The 22,197-nt window shown below is 35.0% G+C and overlaps 1 protein-coding gene across 1 annotated transcript; it reads left to right on the forward strand.

The window, feature by feature from the left end:
* The first annotated feature begins 137 nt into the window (after positions 1-137).
* Positions 138-20,158, forward strand: LOC144967814 (uncharacterized). The gene is made up of 8 exons (XM_078905475.1): positions 138-612; positions 4,961-5,105; positions 6,524-6,565; positions 7,341-7,452; positions 9,007-9,223; positions 9,987-10,127; positions 12,825-12,995; positions 13,558-20,158. The coding sequence occupies exons 1-8, from the start codon at positions 525-527 to the stop codon at positions 15,036-15,038; spliced, it is 2,397 nt and encodes a 798-aa protein (XP_078761601.1). The 5' UTR covers positions 138-524; the 3' UTR covers positions 15,039-20,158.
* The last annotated feature ends 2,039 nt before the right edge of the window (positions 20,159-22,197 follow it).

Below are 22,197 nucleotides of genomic sequence, written 5' to 3' on the forward strand. Positions count from 1 at the left end.
CGAGCTAATCACTAAATTTTGAGGAAAAAATTGAATGACCCTTGTCGAGCATGTTCACGTGGTCCTTGACCTCATTACGACCTAGTTCTAAGGTCAGACCATACCGCGGTCAACGATCATTTACATCTTCTGTCTCTGTCATTAACAGCATCCACAGAACACATCCAGATTACGGCTGATGACTTTGCAGTATGAATTTCCGACATAATTGCCAAATTTTCCTTGGCGATCATTTTTATTTTCGTTTTTACGGGTTGATCATTATTTCTAATTGCTTGTGGCGAACAGCTTGACTCTCATTGCTATTGGTTGAAAAAGAAAATAGACCTGTCAATCACAAGCCACGTGTTACTTGAGGTGTGTGTTGTTTTGGTTGTGATGAACGAATCCGCCTAGTCGCCATGTTGCATGAAACAATGTTCTAATTAAAATCTTTCAATTGCCTTCCATTGAGTTGTCGTCTCTCCTGTATTAAAGCTTAAACAACTTTGAATTTTCAAAGGACATAAAGGAGTGTACAATCCATGGATTTATTACTACAGGCAGCAAAAGTGTTAGAACAGGAAAATTCTGCAGGAAGCCCTGGCCATGTCTCTGGCAGGTCTACACGTGGTGAGTTAGACATGTGACAAAGCCGTACGCGAAGACAAAATATCACTGAAATATGACTGCATTTTTCTTTTTTCTTTTCCTGATTGCATCTCAGTCAAATGTGATTCACTTTCTCTTTTTGCATCGTTCATTCATAAAGTCATAAAATATCGGCTTTCAATCAAATGGGAATTGTTGAAAATTGCCCACAATGACAGCTATGATTCACTCTCACACTCGCTTCGCAGGGTTGTCTGGTTGACCCAGAACTAGGCTAGGAAATCTCTTGACACTTTACAATGCCGGGTTCAATGGCGTTTTAATTTTCAATTTACGACAGACTCCCAAGACCGGTCACACATTTTGGATGGTTCTGTGAAAAGAATCTATTCTTTTAAGACTGGACAATGAAAGACAGTCAAGAAAAATCGGCATTACATTTACAATTTACAATAAAACAACACACACAAACTCTACAACGTACTGCTCAAGAAGTGAAGAAGAGCCCAAAAATTCTAATCTAATGCAAAAAACATGCTGTAATTTTGATTGCTCCGTTTAATAAAACATTGCTGCAGTTTTTAATTGTACTAATTATTTAGGGCTGTCGCTTGACAGAAATTGAGTTCGGTTAGTTAATAAATGATTGCATACGTCATACATAGTACTAGAGAACTACAACAGGGGAACCGCAGTCGGTTAACATTAAATTTCAGATCTGAATAGAAATTTCAGCAAAATAAAGGGGTGGGGTTGGGGGCTAGGATAACTGAGAGAACAGACAACCATTTGAATTTAGAGAAATTTTGGCTTTGAACTTGTTTTCGAAGGTGATTGTGGGTTTGGGGCAAGCCTCTAATACTGTATATGTCTATGATTTTGAGTTGAAGTAGCTAATATGCACAGCTGACATGACAGTCTTATTTTTTTTAATTTTTTCAACCAGGGTAAAATACTACTTTTACATGAAACCCCTACTGTGACATCATGAGTGCCACAGGAAACCTGTCTGAAATTAGCCTAATCTATATCAATTCAATATTTCTGGTAGAATCTCTCAATTGTTTATTATTACAGCTTAATATTCCACATACAGATGCTGCACAAGCCATTCCATCCCTGCAATGAAATGTCACAAGACTAATACAATGGGAACAGAAATGGCAAATGTATTTAATGTCCACCAATCAAACAGTTAAGGCATTATATTAAGGCCGTGTAAGCAGCATCCAGTATATCGGCAGCCCTGTCCGAAATAACTTTAATTTGAACAAGCGTGTCAACTACACTGACCGCAAAACCTACGTAGTACGGTCTTCAATAGTTCACAAAGTGTGAAGTTTTAGGCACACATCACTAAATCATCTGAAATATGTTCCTTTGATGTGGGACCCACATGGCTATGTGGCCTAGTGGTGTAGTACTCGTCTTTGGACCTGAAGGTCCAGGATTCCGGTTTGAGATCCCCTCTGAGCACGTATAGTAGAGTCATGGTGCACCATGCAAAATTGGAGGGAATTGATTGAGTCCCGTATCTGACCTTTTTACCCCTTCCTCCTTCACCTCATAGTTAATGAGTTTCCGGCTAATGCCAGTTCTGTTTAAACTTTTTCACTTCAATTCAAGTTTTCTTTATTGTCTCAAATGTTCTAAATAATACTCTGAGTACATAGGATTGATAAGAAATAAAAATGAATAGATAAATATCAGGTAAATATATGAATACATCAACGCTAATAAACAAGCTCTCCATAACATTTACTCATATGCACTCTCACACTGTCCAGATTTTTCTCCCTTTAAAAATTTTAATCATTTCCTTTTGTTTAAAATAATATGGAAATAAATATTTAAAGAAAAAGAAAAAAAAGCTGTGGGTTAATAAAAACTGCAACCTTTACTCATCCCAACATCCACCATCAGGATATGTGACTGGTTCTTTATTCCTACTTTGTGGCATGCATTTCACACAAAAACCTTTAGTACATGCAAGTGCTTATGTCATGTACTTTGAACTACCAAATTTTTGGGATGAAATGGTCGAGTGAATAATGAATAATGTATTGCACTGGCTCATACTTCTATTTTTTTTTTATTGAGCAAGAAAATTAGCCCTTACTGCAATGGGGCATTGTGGTCCCCGGTAAACTCTAAAGATGGATTACCCTGAAGGACATTTATTTACATTGTTTTTAAAAACGAAATGCCATTTGTCACTAATTTTATTACTGTAAGATAGAAATATATTTTCAAACACAAACGGACCAATAATATTACAAAATGTTCCCACAAAAGTATAGGTTTAAATGACTAAACAAGTCTACTGATTTAATTAAATTATAATTTAATTTAAAATAAAGGCTTTGGCAATGAAACTTACCTATTTGAAAACATACAAAGACAACACAATACATATGCACACATAAATCTTGTCTTGTTGTTCTTGTTTCTTGAAGCGGTGTTTGATCTAGTTTCTCATGAAGATGTATAGTATGGGTACTTCTACACTCCTGCCGAACGCTGAATCAGTAACAGCATACATTGAGAACACCCGTGCTTCTTAAACATACTTCACGCACAAGATTTTATCACGATCCTTTTGGGTCAAGATTGCTGATTATTCGCACAAGTTTCAAGACACCAAACTCACAGTCCTTTATGCCATGGAGATGTGATATGACATAGTCCCTTTTTATTTGTCAGCGAACAGGGCAATGCAGCCGGCCATTAATTGAGTAATTTTTAAAATTCAGTTTTGCATCTCTGTGTTATATTTTATTGGCTTTCGTACACATAGGACAGATCGACCTTTTCTGTTCCATGATTTTAGTGGTCTTTCTTTTGATCGACTTGATATAGCATATAGATCGCCTTCTCTATGCTATGATTTAGTGGTCACCCAACGTCCAATTCACATAACACAGTAACCTGCTATACGCCTTACTTTTTTCTGGCCCTTAACATTAAACACACAACCAATCCTGCGTTGTACGATAAAGAATAGCAAGTGACGATTTGCGACCTGCCATGGATTTATATATCATGGTGATTAATTTTCATTGTATGGACAAGAAGGATTATCAAAAAAAAGCCTTAAAACAGGTTTGAAAATAAACAGCTCATGGTCACCTTAAGCTACTTTCCCATTCAGGCTTAAGGTCGTTCTACAGTAACGTGACACCATTGGTAGATGTTTATTGTTATGGTTACTTTCAGATGACCAACATAGATTAGCTATCCTTTTACTTTTACTGTTCTGTGAACAATCCAGGGGTGGAAAAAAAATATGGTTGGACAAAGAGTTGACCTCCAGCCTTTATTTTTGAACTTCACTGCTTTAATTAACTTGCCTACTTGTGATTTTTAAAAAAGTGTACTGTACCATTAAATACCATCGTCAAGGCATTCCATGAAGGAATATAGATAATCCACCCAACTAGATATCCGTTGTCAACAGGAATCATCTATGTTGTCCAAAGTGGAAAAGAGCCAAATTGCTTGAACCGGGACTTTCCAGATCACATTTCAATGCCTTAACCACTCGGCCACTTCGGTTACAGTTAATTTTTGCATCAGACTCAGACTGATGCAGATTGACATGAATTAGTTGTTGATTTCATTGGTTTTTAATATCTTAAATCTTTTTTTCTTTTTTTTTTTTCATTTACTCACAATTTTCAGGACATTTCCTCTTCTGTGTTTTACATGGGTGCAAGATTTCCAGCTTTTTAAAATTGATTTTAATTTATTTCCAGCATCTAGATCACCCTGACATAATACTGTTTTGAGGGGGTAGGTCATATTTCAAAATTGAGTTTCAGGCTTTTTTTTTTTTGCTTTTTTTTTTTTGGCCTTTACAAGACAGGCGGAAAGAACTACTAACTTTCATTTCAGAATTACAAACAAAATGACGGCCATCTTACCAGAATAACTTGACATACAACAAAATTCCAACATTCAGGGTTCAAAGAAAAAAACACCTGAACACCAATCTTTATACTCAAACATCTTCAAATATTCATTTGCACCCAGCACTACCAAGGACTGGAACGTTCTTCCCGAATCATATGTGAACACAACAGATTTAGACACCTAGTGAAGATTATCAAAATTCTTCAGCCTAAACACCAACAGTGTCACATTCAACTCTTTCAACCCTTGAATACAAATATTCAAAATTGAGTCGACTTCGAGAACCTACTTTGTATCCATGGTTTTGTGAACATTACTTTGTTTAGATGACTAAAATTGTGTCAAAACTTGTCTTATCATTCTTTTAAAAAAAAATTTTTTTAAATATATATATATATATATATTAATTCTTGCTCTCTTACTTAATTTACATGAATTTTATATATTTTCTCTAAAGGTGGACATCAAGCAGGTAGAACCCGAGGAGAGTCACAGAGTGAAAAGGATGATGTATTTGGTGATAGAAATTCTGTGTTTGACGACAATACTGGAAGTGCTGATGATGAGCCTCTGTCTGGGAGTGAACGGAGAAGAGCAGGAGGGTAGGTTCATGGGATATAGGCCTACCTTATGATTGTATTTCTCCTTCAAATTGATTTAATATATCAGTAAGTTTTTTGTGAAATAGTGAAAAGCTAAACTTCAGAGATTCAGAGTTTCTGTGAAGGCATTGTAGAATTCCAGCTGCTTTGGAGATGATAGTGTACTCGCACACTTTTTAGGCAACCGATCTTGTCTTCTTTTTCTTTTTTTTCAAACAACATGCATTAAACCTGTGATTTTTGTTCTGTTCAAATGTATCATTGTTAATGGTGATTTTTAGTTTTCAGTCCAAAAATGTCCAATAAAGGATTTACAATGGGAGTTTTGAAGGATTTAACCCAGCTCATCTCAAACCATTGAGTTTTGTTTTGTTTTTTTGTTTTTTTTTGGGGGGGGGGGTATATAAAGCCAAGAAATCAAGAGGGGGTCCCAACAGCTTTGTTGGTATAGCACTCGCTTCACTTGCAAAGGGATGGAGATTGATCCTGGGTGCAGTCAAGATTGGGTATCTGGGTTTGTTAGATCTTGTGGAAAGTACTTTGTGATAGTCTAGTGTCTTATCCAAAGGGTAGCAGCATTTGCATTTGTCCATTTTACTCTATAGAAACTGGGATAATCACCGGCTCCATTAGCCTATTGGCTATGAAGCACTACTATTTTTATTTATTTATTTTATTTTTTCTTTCTTTTTAAAAAATAAATCTAGCATAGAATAGGTGTTATGAGTTGTGTTTGGATCTAAAAGAAAAACTCTCATCTTCATCTTCTTGTCTTGTTTCCTATCTCAGTGTGTATAGACATTTAGCTGTAGAATGAATGTTTTAATAAATCAATAAATCTTCATCTACGGGCTTAAATAACCAAGCAAGAAGAATTGCATATGGATTGTGTCAGACTCTAGGTTAGAGTCTAACCGTGTAAGTCTAAGTGCAAGAGGTGTGCTTTTGAGAAGAACAAACAGTGTAATAACACTTGTCATGTGTGTTTAGATCACATGACTATTCTTGCCAAATAATGGGATTGTGGTTAGGTCTGTTGGTCACAAGGGTAGGGGAGGGGTTGGGCTTTATCAATATGCTGTATGTTTAGAAACAAAAACTAAGTTCAGAGTGATATGCAGTTGTAATTTCAGCCTATAATGAATTGATTGCTTCACAAAAACCATATGCAAAGCTTTTATAAGAATTCCCTATAGAATTGTTGATCTGTCAAAAAATGTCATCATTTATGCATGACATATTCATTTCTGAATAGTACCCGAGTGTTCTTATATTAAAGATGATGTGGAGTATAACATTATTTTATTATAAAATAGAAGTGCGCCTACCGCTTGCATAATTAAAATCATGGTTTTATTATTCATCTTCATTTAGATTTGGACTTTTGGTATTAAAATCCTTCTTGCTATCTATTGCAGTGCTGGCACAAGAGAGGTTCACAACCAGCTTGAAAAAAATAGGTGGGTAATAAATCTGTAATAAAAGTAAAAGTCCCCTTTCAATTTCACATATTACTCTAAAAATTGGTTCTCACCTAGAGTGTAAATGTAGTTTTTTTGGTTTGTTTTTTTGTTTTTTAATATTCAGATGCCACAGTTATCATGTGTCTAGCAATGTTTAACTTTCACCTGGTTCAACAGCTAGATCTGCAAAGTTGGTAACTATTTATGAACATAGCAAGCTTTTGGCCAAATAAAAAAATTAAAAAAAAACTAACTGAAGGAAATAATAACGGTCATTTAGCTGTGAACTTGATGACACAGAAAATTGTGGCTGTAGTTGCAAATTTACGGATGTAAATTTTTCCCTATTTGCAAGGAGCAGAATTTTTGTTGTTGTAGATGGTTGCCATTATAGCAGGTGGAGTAACCAAGAATTGGGGGTGGGGTAAAGTACCAAGAATGCAAGGAAATGATGTGTAACCGGTGAAATCATCAATCTTTAATTTAGACCAAATTAATACAAGAGAAATTGACATTTATATATCAAAACTGACGACCAACTCTTGATGTATCAGATTTTATCCCTGTGATTGATGATCGTGGACATTCTTTTATGGGGAATCTCGTACTGGGTAGCAACATCCTTATTTGTCGTTGTCAACTTCAGCCAGAATCTGCTATTTTACATCATTGTTCAGTGATTTTCTCTTCCATTTGGTGGAAGTAGACATTGTACGAACCAGATCCTATTTCATTGAATTTTAATTATTTTTTTTTAAACTTAATTTTTCAGGAGAAAGCAAATGAGAGAATGTTTCAATTACCTGCAGCAATGCATTCCATCCATGGAAAATAAAAGAGTAGCAACCCAGTCCATTCTACAGGGTGCCATCAAGCATATAAAAGTTTGTATTTTAGGTTATTCCCGAGGAAGATGTTGAATGACTTTGTCATTAAATTTTTTTTAATGAAGAAAACTTTATTGTATTCTGACTTTGAAGGGTATGAAGGTAGATAATAAAGATATTCTTGTTCTCATGTTAATCCAAGATGTTGCAAACTCATAATGGAATATAAATGCTTTAGATGGTCTCTATTTTTTGTTTTTGGGAGCGATTATTTGGGGCAGCTTTGCCCAAAAGACCACGGGATTATTTGGGCAGTTTGACCAAACTAGCCAGAGAATGAGCGGCTAAATTATAGGCTAAAGATTATATGGGCAATAATGTAATAAAGATTTTTTTAAAAAAGAAAATTATGTGCGCCTGATAACAATGATAAGGATGGTGCATTACTACATTATTTTATTTTTTTAAACAACCAGAATACACATTGATACAAAAATATTTTTTAATTTGGCCTCCTGAGGTTTGAGTCATGATCGGGTAAAGGGAATACTTGTCTTATGCCAAAGTTTTATGATGCCATTCTTATTTTTAGTTTTAAACTTATGAATTAAATTTTTTCATGATTTAGAATGTTGGTTAAAAGAATTTCATATTTGTATTTTATAATCAAAACCATCAAAAATATGTGTTTCTCTTTGGTTTTGACTTTAGTGCCCCTATTTTGTTGTGTCTTAGTGATGCTGGAAAATAGAAAAGAGCATGGAATTCCATCCTCAGCAGAAGTGCCAGGTTCTAAAATTCACAAACATATAAATCATACATTCAACATACACAATACGTAACACTGCACTATGTAAACGAGGCGAAATATCTAGGAGTAACAAACTAAATCGAAAAGATCATGTGACAAACAAATATGAAAAAAAGTGAAATCGACTTTAGGCTTCCTGAGAAGAAACTTATACGACAGCAGAGGGGAAATAAAATAAAGTGCTACAAAGCCTACATATATAGTAGTTCTGTCTGGGACCCTCACCATACATTAGAAATTGCAACAAATACAAGACAGAGCAGTGAAATTTATAAATTAAAACAACAAAGATAAAAAAACATGAAACTGATTTAAATCTCCAACCACTACAACTGAGAACACAGCATGGCAAAGTAACAATATTCAGTGATATTCAACAAAATAAGAGGAAGCCTTCCAAGTTTATGGTTCCCCAATTGTCTCACATCTCCAATGAAAGAAAAAAACTGTGGTCTGTGGAATCTTCAAAATCTGAAGTTGCAGACTTAAAAGGAAGAAGAAAAAGAAGATGGCTAGATGAGAAAATTGAACTGACCAAAGCCGCTCTTCCTACGGTTAACATTTTCACATTGCCCAAACAACCAGAATAATGTCTTAGGTGTGTTAGGAAGTTTTTTTGTTTTTTTTTTAGGATTTGAAAATCAGGATCCAACTGCCCTTTTTAAAATAATAATTTGTGTTAAATATGTATTTAGGATAGGCCGCAATTATTTTTAAAATGTTGTCTTTCCACTAAATGGAAATTGAAGCCTTCAGTGCATTTAAAAAATAATATATTTGTGTTCATTATTCTCATACAGAGTCTCAAAAAGAAAAATGTGGAGCAAGAAAGAGAAATCCAAATGTTAGCAAAACGAAAAAGTGAATTGAAACGGAAGCATGACGTTGAATTTAACAAGTGCACAGAGGATCAGCAAAGGATGGCATGTCTCATGCTCAAGATGAGAAAACCTATTACCCAGGAGGCCATGCCAGATGAAGATGGTCATACCTCAGACTCCACAACTACCGCATCAGGTATATCATTTTCATGTTTATAAAGAGATGTCCATGCCAGTTATCAAAACAATTGTCACAAAATGTGTCAAAGTCATGATATCTAACTGTTCTATTCCTTCTATTATTGATCTGATTGTCACTAAATCACTTTTACATGTCTTTCCAAATGTTTTATGTAAGAGACTTACAAATTTATTGATGTATTTGAAAATGCTCTTTTATCATATGAAAAGCACATTTTCTTTCTTTCTTTTTTTTTTTTTGCTTTTTTTTTCAAACATCAATTACATGTATAAATATGTATATATAAAGAAAAAGAACTTAGTTGTAGTTTAGAGTGGCCATAATGTGATGAGCTGAACTGTTCAATGCTACCTCTTTCATTTCAAACCAAACGGTGGTTTTGACTCCAAGTGGATTTGAATGCCTAGAAAACATATGCTTTCCTTGTGCTTTATCAGAAACGGCAATTTGAAATGTATGTATTTTTACTCCTATGCAGTCCAGCATACATTCAGTAAGGCTATAGATTAGTATGTTAAGTAAATGTGAAATTATTTTGAGGCAACATGTAGAGGGGGGTGGGGTGAAAATTTGTCAAATGTTTTTAGTAAAATAGATATCGTTTTCAGAGCAGGATCCAAAAAGTTTTTTAAAAACGAATCTTGTGCTAGATGTAAGTTGGACTGTAGTGCATAATCATTTTATATTTTCATCGGATGAATTTATATGAGCTATTCATTGTTTTTAAAAGAGGATATGTGACAATTCGTTATTTCAGAGGGTCCTGGCAATGAAGATGATTTCAGTGATGAAGAGAAAACAGAAGATAAAGATAAAGGCCATTTGTCAAGAGTTAATCCAGTGGTGGCTGCCAAATTGGATGGTTTTAGGAAGAGAAAGTTGGCTTCCCTTGACTCTCGTAAGTCTAGCCCTGGAGGTTTAATTTTAGATTTTAAAACATGTTTAATTCCACTTTTAAGTAGTGTTGTTTGTTTTTGGTCAGTTTTCATTTTAATCTTAATCCTTTAGCATTCAATCGCCTTTACTGTAATACAGCTTCTATTTTCACTTCAATTGCTCTTCATTCGCTCCCTCTTTTATTGTGACATTCATCAGTAAACTTGTTATGTTGTGTCATTGAACATCCCTATGGACACTAAATCTCTTCTTCTTTCATAAATATGCAGTTGAATTGATTTCACAGCTAAGTGTAGCCTAATGTGATTGTATCAAAAGAGTCGGTTCCCTACATATATTTTTGAATGCAATGCTGACTTGATCTTGCAATGCAAACATCTTTGAATTTTATTTTTTTTAAATATTAGTGAAACGGGTTTAGATGATCCAGACTGTTCTTCCATCTTGTATCGATATTACATGATAAATCATATAACGTTCATGATGAGCTCTATCGTGCTTCAATGGGCAGTGAGAGGTTCCACTGATGGTCCCCTGTGGTGCCCAGGACCGATAATATGACAGAGCAACTGCTGGATAACAATATCACTTTGTCGTTATTCCAGGGTTTTCAATATGTTAGAAAAAGGGAGCGTGTTGTGACCCGTTAATACCTACCAGTGCGATGCGCAGACCCGTGTCTGATAAAAAAAACACGTCCCAACAACATTAGAATGTATTTTTCATGTTTACAAAGGTATCCAGTTAGGCTTTCACTCTGCTATGTGTATTATCATTGTTTTGACCGTAAGCAGTGCTCTAACGCCATGTAACAAATCTAAGAATAAATCCAAAGTACCAATATGATAATACTGCACAAGAATACAGATGCACAGATCTAGTTTTGATAATTAAAATCCATGCAAAATCCATGAATTTTGAATGCCAAAATTTTTATTTAAGTCTGAAGTGCACCAAAATTTACAAGCACTTAAAATTAGTAGGTCTGCATCTTGCGATTTAAAAAAATCCCCCGGTTTTAAACACAGTAATATCAAATAGGACTGATGTTTTAAAAAAACAAGTGATTTTTCAAATTAGAGTTAAAGAGCTGTTATTGTTTTCCCGGCTATTCCAAAATTTCGTTAGAATAGTGTAAAACACTATCCATAATTGCCCCCATTGAACTTGCATTGCCCGATATCAGTTAACCTCCACTAACCTCAGACAGGTTGCTAGCATGGAAGGTTAATGCACCCTTGAAAGCTCTATCACTGATAAACTTCTTTAGCAGTGGTTCCACATGAATCACTGAATCCACGTAGTGTTGGAAACATGTGTTCTGTGATCTCATTTGGAGAAGAAAACATAAAGCGTTTTTTACTGGTTTAAAGTCTAAAATGACTATGGTCGAGTATCAAGCATCAACTGACAATTATTGTTATAACGATGTCGCTAAACAGAGGTTTCCTAAAATGTATGTTGTTATTTTGGCATTTTTATTACTTATGACATATAGCAAAAAAAAAAAAAAAAGAAAATCGAGACCAGAGGTCAATGTCGCTATCCAGGGGTTGTCGTTATCAAGAGGTTGCACTGCACCATGTTGGGAAATTTACAATTCTTGTTGGTCCCAATAAATCCGACGACTTTTTATTTTTATTTCCATAACGTTTTTTGGAGACAATGGCTAATGGGATTGAACTGATATGCAGAGCGAGGCCACCGGAACTGTTTCAGTTGCAAAGAGGTTGGGTCCAAACTTCTATTGGGAATCCTGTTTAAACACAGCTGAAATGCCTATCTAGTGGCAAAGCAATGCGCAATATATGTTATGACAGAAATCACCAACATGTCAAAATGTCACTTTTTAAAATGATTTTTATTTGAAATCATTCCTTTTTTTTTTATGTGTCCAAAACAAATTATGTACACATTAGATTTGTATTTTCTATTATAATAATTGAATTTGCGTATATGGTCCAAATTAGGTGAAACCTGGAATGAATTTGGATTTTAAAATTATTTTTCTTATTTGGACCCCTCCATCTTGTCTCATGAAAATTGGTTAAAACATAATTATGGGAGGTTATTGAAAGAAAAAAAATTCAGGTGATTATGTGTTAAGGGTGAGACAGATCTTTCGACTATTTATTTTGTTATATCATGAAATGTAAGATAAATAAGGAAAAGTAGAAAACTGTCTGTAAAGTTCGGGTTTATATTGCATATGTGTGACAGACTAAACTATATGCAAGCACCAAAGAGAATTATATTTTATTATTTTAAGATCAACTGTAATTTTGCATATCATATTACAGTGTCCATAGGAAATATTTTTTTTTATTTCACACTTATATTACGTCTTATCTGGAGAAAATAAAAATACTATCAATCCTTTTAAATTTTGAAACATATTTTTATATCATCTCTCTTTTATATGCAAATAATTGATTGAATTTGAGAGAAACGAATCATAACTTTAAGGAGGAGAATTGAAAAGTCTTTATATGATTTTAAAATCTTTAAAGATGATTGAAGGTATTGATATGGTGCTCCTAAAGAAAGTTATCTGATTTATTTTTTTTCCAGATATACCAGCGAAATAGTGTATTGTGAGTGCGCATAAAATGATGTAGAGATAAAAATGTAGAGGATGAATTGATAATGTATGTATTCCAAAACTGGATTTTCATTACATTAAAAAAAATACTTTCAGATCCTAAATCAACAGATTACATCATCGCATCAATGAAAGACGCAGGACTGTTGACAGCACAAGGCGCAAAACATAGAACTAATTCCCTCTCTTCTGTATCATCTTCATCTGTGGCCCTCAAAAACATGCTTGAACAGAAAAAGAAACAGCAAATCAATCATATCTCTTCAGGTATACATAATTATATTTCTTACCCCTTTCACCCCACCCCCTTCTCTTTCCCCATTTTTGTGCTTTTGAGAATTTTCAAGCTGAAATCTATTTTATATATATATATATTATTTTTTTTTTTTTTTTTTCTGGCATTTTTATTTTAATTATTTGTCTCTTGACTGAATGAAACCGTTTGGTGTTTGGGGGGAGGGGGGGGGGGGGCATGTTTACACAACAGTGATAAATAAAAAAAATAAAAAAAGTTAGACTTTGTATTATAGTCCTTGTACTTTAAAACAGATAAATTTCTTTTCCGGAGGTTGGCTATTGTTATGCTGTTTTATCTCATAGAAATGGAAAGAAACTCTATCTCCATCAATCTCATGCTAGAACTCATTTTCCAATAATTTTAGTTGTTGATAGTTTACAATTTTAATTACATCTCTATTTTTCTTTCTGTAACATTTGTTTTTTGGGGGGTTTTTTTGTTTTTAATCTCCAATGTAGATTTAGATATGAACAAGGTGTATAGTAATTCAAATTTATTTTTCTTTAAAATTTATATACTTGTTGTTTTCAGTTCTGCCAATTCCTGTAGCACCATCTACAATGGACAAGATCAAGCTTAAAAACATGACATTGCCATCAACCACTACTCTTACAGTATCTAAGCCTGGCAGTTCTCTGATTTCAAGTCACCCAATGATCAGCAATCAATTAGCTGCCTTGCCCTCCATAGCAATTTCACTGCATAATAAAGACAACAATGGCACATCACCTTCATCATCATCGTTATCCACTGCCTCAAGCAGTTTACTTCAAAGTAGTGGTAGCTCTTCTGTTTCTACATCAGCAATGTCATTTTCAGCCTTGTACAGTGGAAGTGACAAGACTGTTGGACTTGATGTAAAATCTGAAAAACTTAAACGTCCAAATTCTGTTATTTATGCTCCAACTTCTTTAATGACCACCGTTTTAGACCAAACCACAGCTGCTTTACAAAACAACAGAGTTAGACTTAATTCCATTTCAGGCACGTTGTCCTCTGCTGATGCGAATCTTAAATTGAAAAATGAGACAGTACCAAATGTGATAAAAAGCTCTTTATCTGCTGATAGAGTTGATACATTGAAAAATCCTTTTGATTTTAGTTCGGCATCAACTGCTGGAAGATCAGTCCTAAATATAAATAATCAATCACCAATTTCAGTCATTCAAGCTCCAGTATCATCTTCTACAAATGTTAATACAGCAAAATTTCTATCATCTGTCATTCCAATGTCTATGCTTAGACTCCCTTTGAATTCAGGACTTACACCTGTTGCTGTAACTCTGACACCAAATTTATCAGCAGCCTCATCTACATCATCTAGTTTAGGCCTGGTCACACCAGTAGCTCCAGCATCCCAAAATATTTTGACTCCAAAAGTCAATAGCAATCCATCCTCACTTTCCACATCTGACATTTTACTTGCTCCATCCTCTGTCAAAAGTGAAAGTGGCACTAATTCTTCTGATTTAACGTCAGCTCTCTTAGCACCACCTCTGTCAGCAACATCACTATCATCAACTAACATGGTAAAACCAAGTTCAACATTATTAACGACCATTCCCTCAGCGACAAACCTCACATCTGCTGTGCCGGCAACAAACTTATCTCTTCAAGACACGCTTAAAACGATGGCCATAGCACCGACCCTTCTTCCAATAACTGTGACTGGAGTACCGTTATCTACTAGTTCATCACAAACTATTTCACCAGTAACTCCTTCGCTAAGATTCTTCTCTTCGATTGCTCCAAATTCTGTTGTGGCAACAACAACACCGCTCACGAATGGACAAACACCATCTCTTGTTCCAACAGTTGTGCGTCTCGGCCTTCTGCAAAATTTTATTCCGGCTGCTCAACTCCAAGTTCAATCACCACAAGTTTTAGCCACCCAGCCCATTGTGGTTGTCACAGCCCCTAGCACTCTGATCAATAATTCTGTGGACACTACCTCTGCGGCTGTAATGGAAACACAGCCATCAGGAACATCCTCTTCAATCTTGCAGCAGTGATAAAACGAAGAGATGTCATTAGTTTGATGTTTGCTCGTAGTACAGGACCTGTTGCGTTTCTCTCACCTTTGATAGTTTATAACAGATTAGATATATTTATTTGTGATTCATCGCTTCAATTTGGTATTATGTTTGGGTGGACCAGAATCTGGACAATGAATTGAATGTTTAATTATGAAATTTGAATTAGATTAAGAAACTTGAGAGTGCTTATGGGATACAGTTGTTGCTCGAGTTTTACTGAGGTAAAAGATGTTAAATTATTTCATTGACACCTTTTTCGTTATCGATTACAATGACCATACCATTATAAGTTGTGAGATTTAAGTGAGAATTTAAATGTTGGCATGGTGAAATCGGATTTTTGACTGATACTGGAATTTTTATTAACTCTGGTGTGCAAGATGGAGTTTACATAGCCTTTCCCTGAGATCGATTTGTCCAAATTTTAGTCTGGAATTGTATTACAACACTTAATTCCCGCAGAAAATTACACCTTTAAAAATGTTCTTGATTCGTGTACAGGTCGATGTGAAAAATACTATGTCAGAGAATGAGTCAACAGCATCCAGTGGGGACAATTAAACATGCAGGTCTGAGAAGACAAGTGTGATTTTTAATCGTGGACCTGTACATTTTTTGTCAAGGCACTTGTGTAACTACTAATTTTGAATCACAGTTTCATCCTTTATTGCAGCTTTCACTCAACAAAAACTTTATTCAATCATTTTTCTATTTATAATTGTTGTTACGCTATTTATGATCTTAAGTAGCATTATGCAGCACTTGTTTTAAATTATGGTAGTGTATTGTACTGGTATGTAACTTGAGGTAGAGGCATACTGGAGATCCGGATACCAACCAAAATCCTAGTCATTTCACATCAAGACTACTCTTTAATTGTTTTGAAGTTTACTTAAGAATTTTCGCTAATGCTAGGGTGAGATTTTATGCGAAAATATTTCGAAAGATTGATATCTTATGAGATGTCATTCATTAGGTAATGAGAAAAAGAGCACGGGTTAGCCCAGGAAAAGGAATTTTGTTGTGGCTTTTTTCCTGATATCTCTTTTTGTATTCCATATCATTTATCCCCTTGAAAATTGTGATTTACGATTATCACTAAAGAAAAATAGGAAAATCAAAATCTTCTGTTTTCCACAGAATTTCGGATCAAACATTGTGGTGTGTTTCATATTTTATATTTCATTGCAACTAAGTCATGATAATGGGACTGGTCAGAGTAAGAAATCCACTCTTAAGTGATATTGGAAAAAAATCGGGGTGCCACTTTCTTCCTTATGACTCCTATTTGTTCCTTGTTTTGCCTTCTGATGGCTGAGAATGAAGTTTTGTAGCACGTCCAAACTAAGTAGATAGCCATAGGTTTTTGGAAGAGATGAATTTTAATCCTTATTGTATTTTCTCTATTGATTGGAGTTCTCAATGTCCCCTTTTACTTTTAGAATGGGGAGGTTAAGCTATGCTGTATCTTCTATCCTCCCTTGTTTTTTCTTTATCTTATCTCCTTCAATATTGATTAAAAAAAAAAAAAAATTCACTGGACAGGAAAGTCAAATGCATGTTTCTGTGGGGTTGACAATTCTTTTTCATGTGTGGTTGGAGGAATTCCCAGTAGCAAGTGGTAATTTAAGTAGCCCTATTTTTCATCAATCTTGTTTTATTATCTCTTATCCTCATTTGTCCTTTCCACAGGGGTTTGGTTTTTTTTCTGGAATGAGACCATTTGGTTTTGCCTGGGTCATGCTAGCTATCATTTGCTGAGAGGCAACATGGATTAATCTTTTTATGAAAGATGATCTTTTCCTTTTAAATGGCTTCTTCAATAAATGTTAATCATCTCATTGTTAAATTATATTGTGATGCATATTTTGTAAATAATTGTAATTATCTCCTCGAGCCAGAGATCATGTGGCTGTGTCAGTGCAGATCTATTTAGAAAGACGGATCTACTCCTGATATTGTTAAGTTCGGATCTACTCCTGATAATCTTGAGTTCATCCTTTGTGCTACTTTCTTCTATGGCACTCTTTTATCATCTTTTTTTACTGGCCCTGTTGTTATTTTCAATGTAGAATGTAAGCATTTGAGTGTATTCCTCTTTGTTGAATTTTGTGCTTGTGTCCGGATGAGACTTATAGGTGATCTCAAACTAAGTACATTGGTGGTATGCTCTTGGAATCTACATCTGATCCCTATTTGTTCCCAGTTCCTCTATGTCTTACTTTTTCTTGGGTGCTTTAATTGTAATTCTAGAACTTTTTACTATCCCATTTCCTTCCTTTTTACTGGCACTGATATAACCTAAATGTGTTGCAAGCACCTTAAAACCCTTAAAAACAAAACAAAAAACAAATGATCTTCAATTGTCACAAGCACTGTAAAACCATTGAAAAGCTAAACAAATTTCTTTTTCCTGTAAATCAGGGACCCTGTGCCTGTAGGAACCTTACCCCTTTTTACCATTCCATTTATCTTCCATTTACCCGGCACTGATAAGGCCATTAAGTACCCTGTTGCAAGCGTTGTTAAACTAAATGAAATAGATAAATGAAAACACGAAGGAAGAAGAACTTCAATTGAGCTATCTTTTATTTTGTCAGATAAAGTTCTGCTATTGCATAGGTAGTACCTTGATGTTAATATTGTATAAGATATGCCTAGAATATTATGTTGTTTTCTGGTGCAAATATTTGAATTTGTTTTTGTTATGAAAGTTGTTTTATGTTCTAGTGATTTTATTTTGGACCAGCTACTTGCAATCTTCTAAAACTCGAGGAGTTTCAGTTGTGTAATATAGACCAAATAATAACTGTTTGGTTTCCACGTAAACAGTTTTATTTTTTTTAATTAACAAGTCTTTCATTTAGTTCAAATGTCAGCAGTACATATGTGAAAAGGCGATAAGCATATTTGTTAAATACTGTCTTAATTTATTAAAGAGCTATTGAGCATGTATATATCATTGTTATGTATGTTGTTACCATATTAGTGTATTCCTCTTGGGAGTCCCCTTAGGGCTGGGGAACGTCCCTGTGCTGGGCTGGGGGAGGGTTCTCAGACATGCCAACTGTTTTAGACCGCTGGGTGGGGTCTTTGACTTCCCATTGTGGGCAGGAGGTGACCCTGTGTCTTCTATCCCCTATATGTTTTCCGAGTTGCTTTCTGTCTTTGTCTTGGAATGGGATTACTTAGTTTTGTCCTAGCCCTGGCCGGAGTCCTTGACTGGGAGGGAAGCAGTCAAATGTATAGTTTTAGTTTTGGGAGATATTTTCCTTGTGTAAATCATCTCTCTGTTATTTGGTATTAATTTTTTTTTTTTGCTTTAGATATAATATAATGGTTGTAAACATTTGAATGTACTCCTCTTAGTGGGATCTTGTGCTTATGTCTGGATGTGACTTTTAGGTGATCTCAAACTAAGTGCACCGATAGTATGTTCTTGGAATCTACATCTGTTTTCTATTTGAACCATTTCCTCTTTGTCTTACTTTTTCTTGTGTGTTTTCAATTGCAAATCTACATCTTTTAACTAACTCATTATCTTCATTTTTGCTGGCGCTGAAATGACCTGAATGTGTCGCAAGCGCTGTATATTGTAAAACCCTTTAAAACAAGCATCTCCCAGATTTGCGTTTATGGAAATGTCCTTTTGGCCGTTCTTACTTACTCCTCTTCCCTCTCCCTTTTCCACTTATTATTTACTGTTGTATTCGTGAGTATTGATTAATATTGTTCAGATGACATCGTGCTTAACATGCTTTTACATGTATTTTCCCTGGATGGGTTTTTTGACCTTCAGTAGTTTGCAGGGAGGTCTCTTCCTATTCCCCTATATTTGTTTTCCAACTTGCTTTCTATCTTTGTCTTGGAATGAGATTACTTAACGTTTGTTCTGGCACTGGCAAGGAGGAAAACAATGAATAGCAACTATTAATTATTGCTTATTATATAAGCGCTTTGAGATTTCGACAAAAGGCGCTATAGAGATATGCTTATTATTATTATTCTGGGTGGGGTTCCGACCTCCCATAGTGGGCAGGGAGGTACTTGCTGTGTCTTCTATCCCCCTGTACCTGTTTCTGTCTTTGTCTTGGAATGAGATTACTTGGTTTTGTCCTGACCCTGGCCAGAGTCCTTGGCTGGGAGGGAAACAGTCAAATGTATAGTTATATTTTATTCCTTGTAAATCATCTCTCTGTTATGTATCGTTATTTTTCATTAACGTATGATTTGTAACCATTTGAGTGTATTCCTCTTAGTAGGATCTTGTGCTGGTGTCTGGTTGAGACTTTTAGGTGATCTCAAACTAAGTACTTTGATAGTGTACGCTTGGAGTCTATTTGAACTAATTCCCCTTTGTCTTACTTTTTCCTCAAGTCCTTGTAATTGTAAATCTAGAATCTTTTCACTATCCAATTTTGTTCCTTTTTACTGACGCTGATATGACCTTAATGTGTTGCAGGCGCCGTAAAACAAAAAACATAGATATATCCCATTTTCTTGCTGGCTCTGTTTATGACGTAATTGAGTCACAATTGTTGTAAAACCCATAAAAACAAACAACATTCTTATAAACAAACATTTCTTACACTAACTTTAATGGGTGCATCTGACCCAGAAATGTTTCATGCTGTTAAATCAAGCTGTGCTGTCTTATTTTTCTTCTTGATGTATTCAAAGTAAGAATCAGACAGCCTAAACACGCAATCTTAACATTTAACCTCGTGTCAAAATTTGATTCCCTAACATTATTTTATTTTACTAATAATTGTATTTTGATTCATGGTATGGTTGAAATGTCATAATTTTCTGCAGCACCATAAACTTTCTTGTCGTGGTCCAGCTTGGTTATTATGTGGAGTTAAATAATACTCATTTTGTAAGTTAATCTGATTTAGCAGTTTGTTAAGTTGCTTTTTGATATAATTTTTTTAACAACTATTTGTTTTATTGGAGAACTATTTTTTAAAAAGCCACACTATTGGAGACATTATTACATCTCTTATTGACTGTGATATATTGTACACCATTTTGCGTTATGCCATAAATGTAACATGCCAGAATGGTAATTAAATATGATACTGTACATGCTTCAACAACTATTGTGTATTGTTATTGTTATCCTTTCCTCTCCACACCTCTGGCGAATTAAACATTAACTGGGTGGGGATCCTGACCTCCCATAGTGGGCAGGGGGGTACATACTATGTCTTCTATCCCCTTATATCTGTTTTCCAACTTGCTTTCTGTCTTTGTCTTGGCATGAGATTACTTGGTTTTGTCCTGGCCCTGGCCGGAGTCCTAGATGGGAGGGAAACAGTCAAATGCATAGTTATTGTTTTGGAAGATGATATTTTTTTCCTTGTAAATCATCTTTCTGTAATGTATTATTGTTATTTTAATGTATAATGTAGGCATTTGAGTGTATTCCTCTTTGTTGGATTTTGTTCTTGTGTCCGGATGAGACTTATAGGTGATCTCAAACTAAGTACATTGGTGATATGCTCTTGGAATCTACATCTGTTTCCTATTTGAACCAATTCCCCTTTGTCTTACCTTTTCTTGGGTGCTTTAATTGAATTCTATAACTTTTTACTATCCCATTTCTTCCTTTTTACTGGCGCTGATATGACCTTAATGTGTTGCAAGCGCCGTAAAACCCTCAAAAACAAAAACAAAACATTGTCCTAGCCCTTGGCCGTCATGTGAGGGAAACAGTCAAATGTGTAGTGTCTGGGTGGGATTCCTCAGTGGGCAGGGAGGTACTTACTGTCTTCTATCCCCCTATATCTGTTTTCCAACTTGCTTTCTGTCTTTGAATGAGATTACTTGCTTTTGTCCTGGCTCTGGCTCAGGGAAACAGTCAAATGTATAGTTAGTTTTGGAGATAATTTTTTTCCTTGTAAATCATCTCTCTGTTACTCTCTGTTATGCAATGTATTATGTTTTGTTTCCATATTATTTATGATTTGTAAACATATGACTGTGTATTCCTCTTATTGGGGACCTGTGCTTGTGTCTGGATGAGACTTTTAGGTGATTTCAAACTTAAGTATTGATATTATGCTCTTGGAATCTACATCTGTTTCCTATTTGAACCAATTCCCCTTTGTCTTACCTTTTCTTGGGTGCTTTAATTTTAATTGTAACTCTAGAACTCGTTACTATTACTATTACTATCCCGTTTTCTTCTTTTTTACTGGCGCTGATAGGACCTTAATGAGTTTGTAAACGCCGTAAAACCCTTAAAAACAAACAAATGTGTGTTAGTTTTGGAAGAAGATATTTTTCCCCTTGTAAATCATCTCCCTGTTATGTAATGATAGTTATATTTTTTTTTTTGGTTTATTTTGAACATATCTTGTAAACATTTGAGTGTATTCCTCTTCTAGGAATCCTGTGCCAAACAATAACTATGCATTTCACCGTTTCCCTCCCAGCTAGGACTCCGGCCAGGGCCAGGACAAAACCAAGTAATCTTATCCAAGACAAAGTCAAAGCATGTTGGAAAACAGATATAAGGGGATAGAACACACAGTATATACCTCCCTGCCCACTATGGGAGGTCAGGAACCCCACCCAATAGCTCACTTTTCGGATGACCCCTGGGTTATTCCAGTCTTCCCTTGGAATAGATTTTAAAGAAAAATTCCCCTTAGGGATGAATAAAAGGAATTTATTTATTAGTGTGAAGAGGGTTTCAACGGAGGTGTGTGAGCAGTGTTGAATGGATACAAGAGTGAGCATTGTGTAACGGTTGTAATGGGAATTGTGTTTGGTTATCAGCAGTCTCTTAGCTTACTCAGTTAGTCAGCAATTATTTTCTTATAAGCTTATCCATGTATTCCGCAATTTCTTTTCAGTTTAAAGATAGCTTGAGCATAGTGGCTTTCGGTTTATCAATACTTAGATAGAGAAAAATGACAACATTTTGATTTCCGTTGGTTTAGTGATCTTTTCGGTTTAACTGGTTTTTACTGTATTTTGTTGCTTTGTAGCTGAGGTATTTATGAACTTTGTTGAATGCAAGATAGCTTTAGTAGTGTGAAATAGGATAGAGAGAGAAAAAAAGGGGGGATTTTAAAAGTTTTTGCTGAATCCGAGGTTTTGTTATATCTGAGATTGCTGTATCTGA

Source organism: Berghia stephanieae, chromosome 3, assembly GCF_034508935.2.
Source record: "Berghia stephanieae isolate SIO BIC M18660-M18661 chromosome 3, UCSD_Bste_1.3, whole genome shotgun sequence".
Classification (NCBI taxonomy): domain Eukaryota; kingdom Metazoa; phylum Mollusca; class Gastropoda; order Nudibranchia; family Aeolidiidae; genus Berghia; species Berghia stephanieae.

What these genes read in the sequence shown, in the direction of transcription:
- LOC144967814 (XM_078905475.1), top strand. Translation starts at nt 525, where the DNA reads ATGGATTTATTACTACAGGCAGCAAAAGTGTTAGAACAGGAAAATTCT. An exon ending in GAACGGAGAAGAGCAGGAGG is followed by an intron (nt 5,106 to 6,523) that starts GTAGGTTCATGG and finishes TATCTATTGCAG; the next exon opens with TGCTGGCACAAGAGAGGTTC. An exon ending in GTGCCATCAAGCATATAAAA is followed by an intron (nt 7,453 to 9,006) that starts GTTTGTATTTTA and finishes ATTCTCATACAG; the next exon opens with AGTCTCAAAAAGAAAAATGT.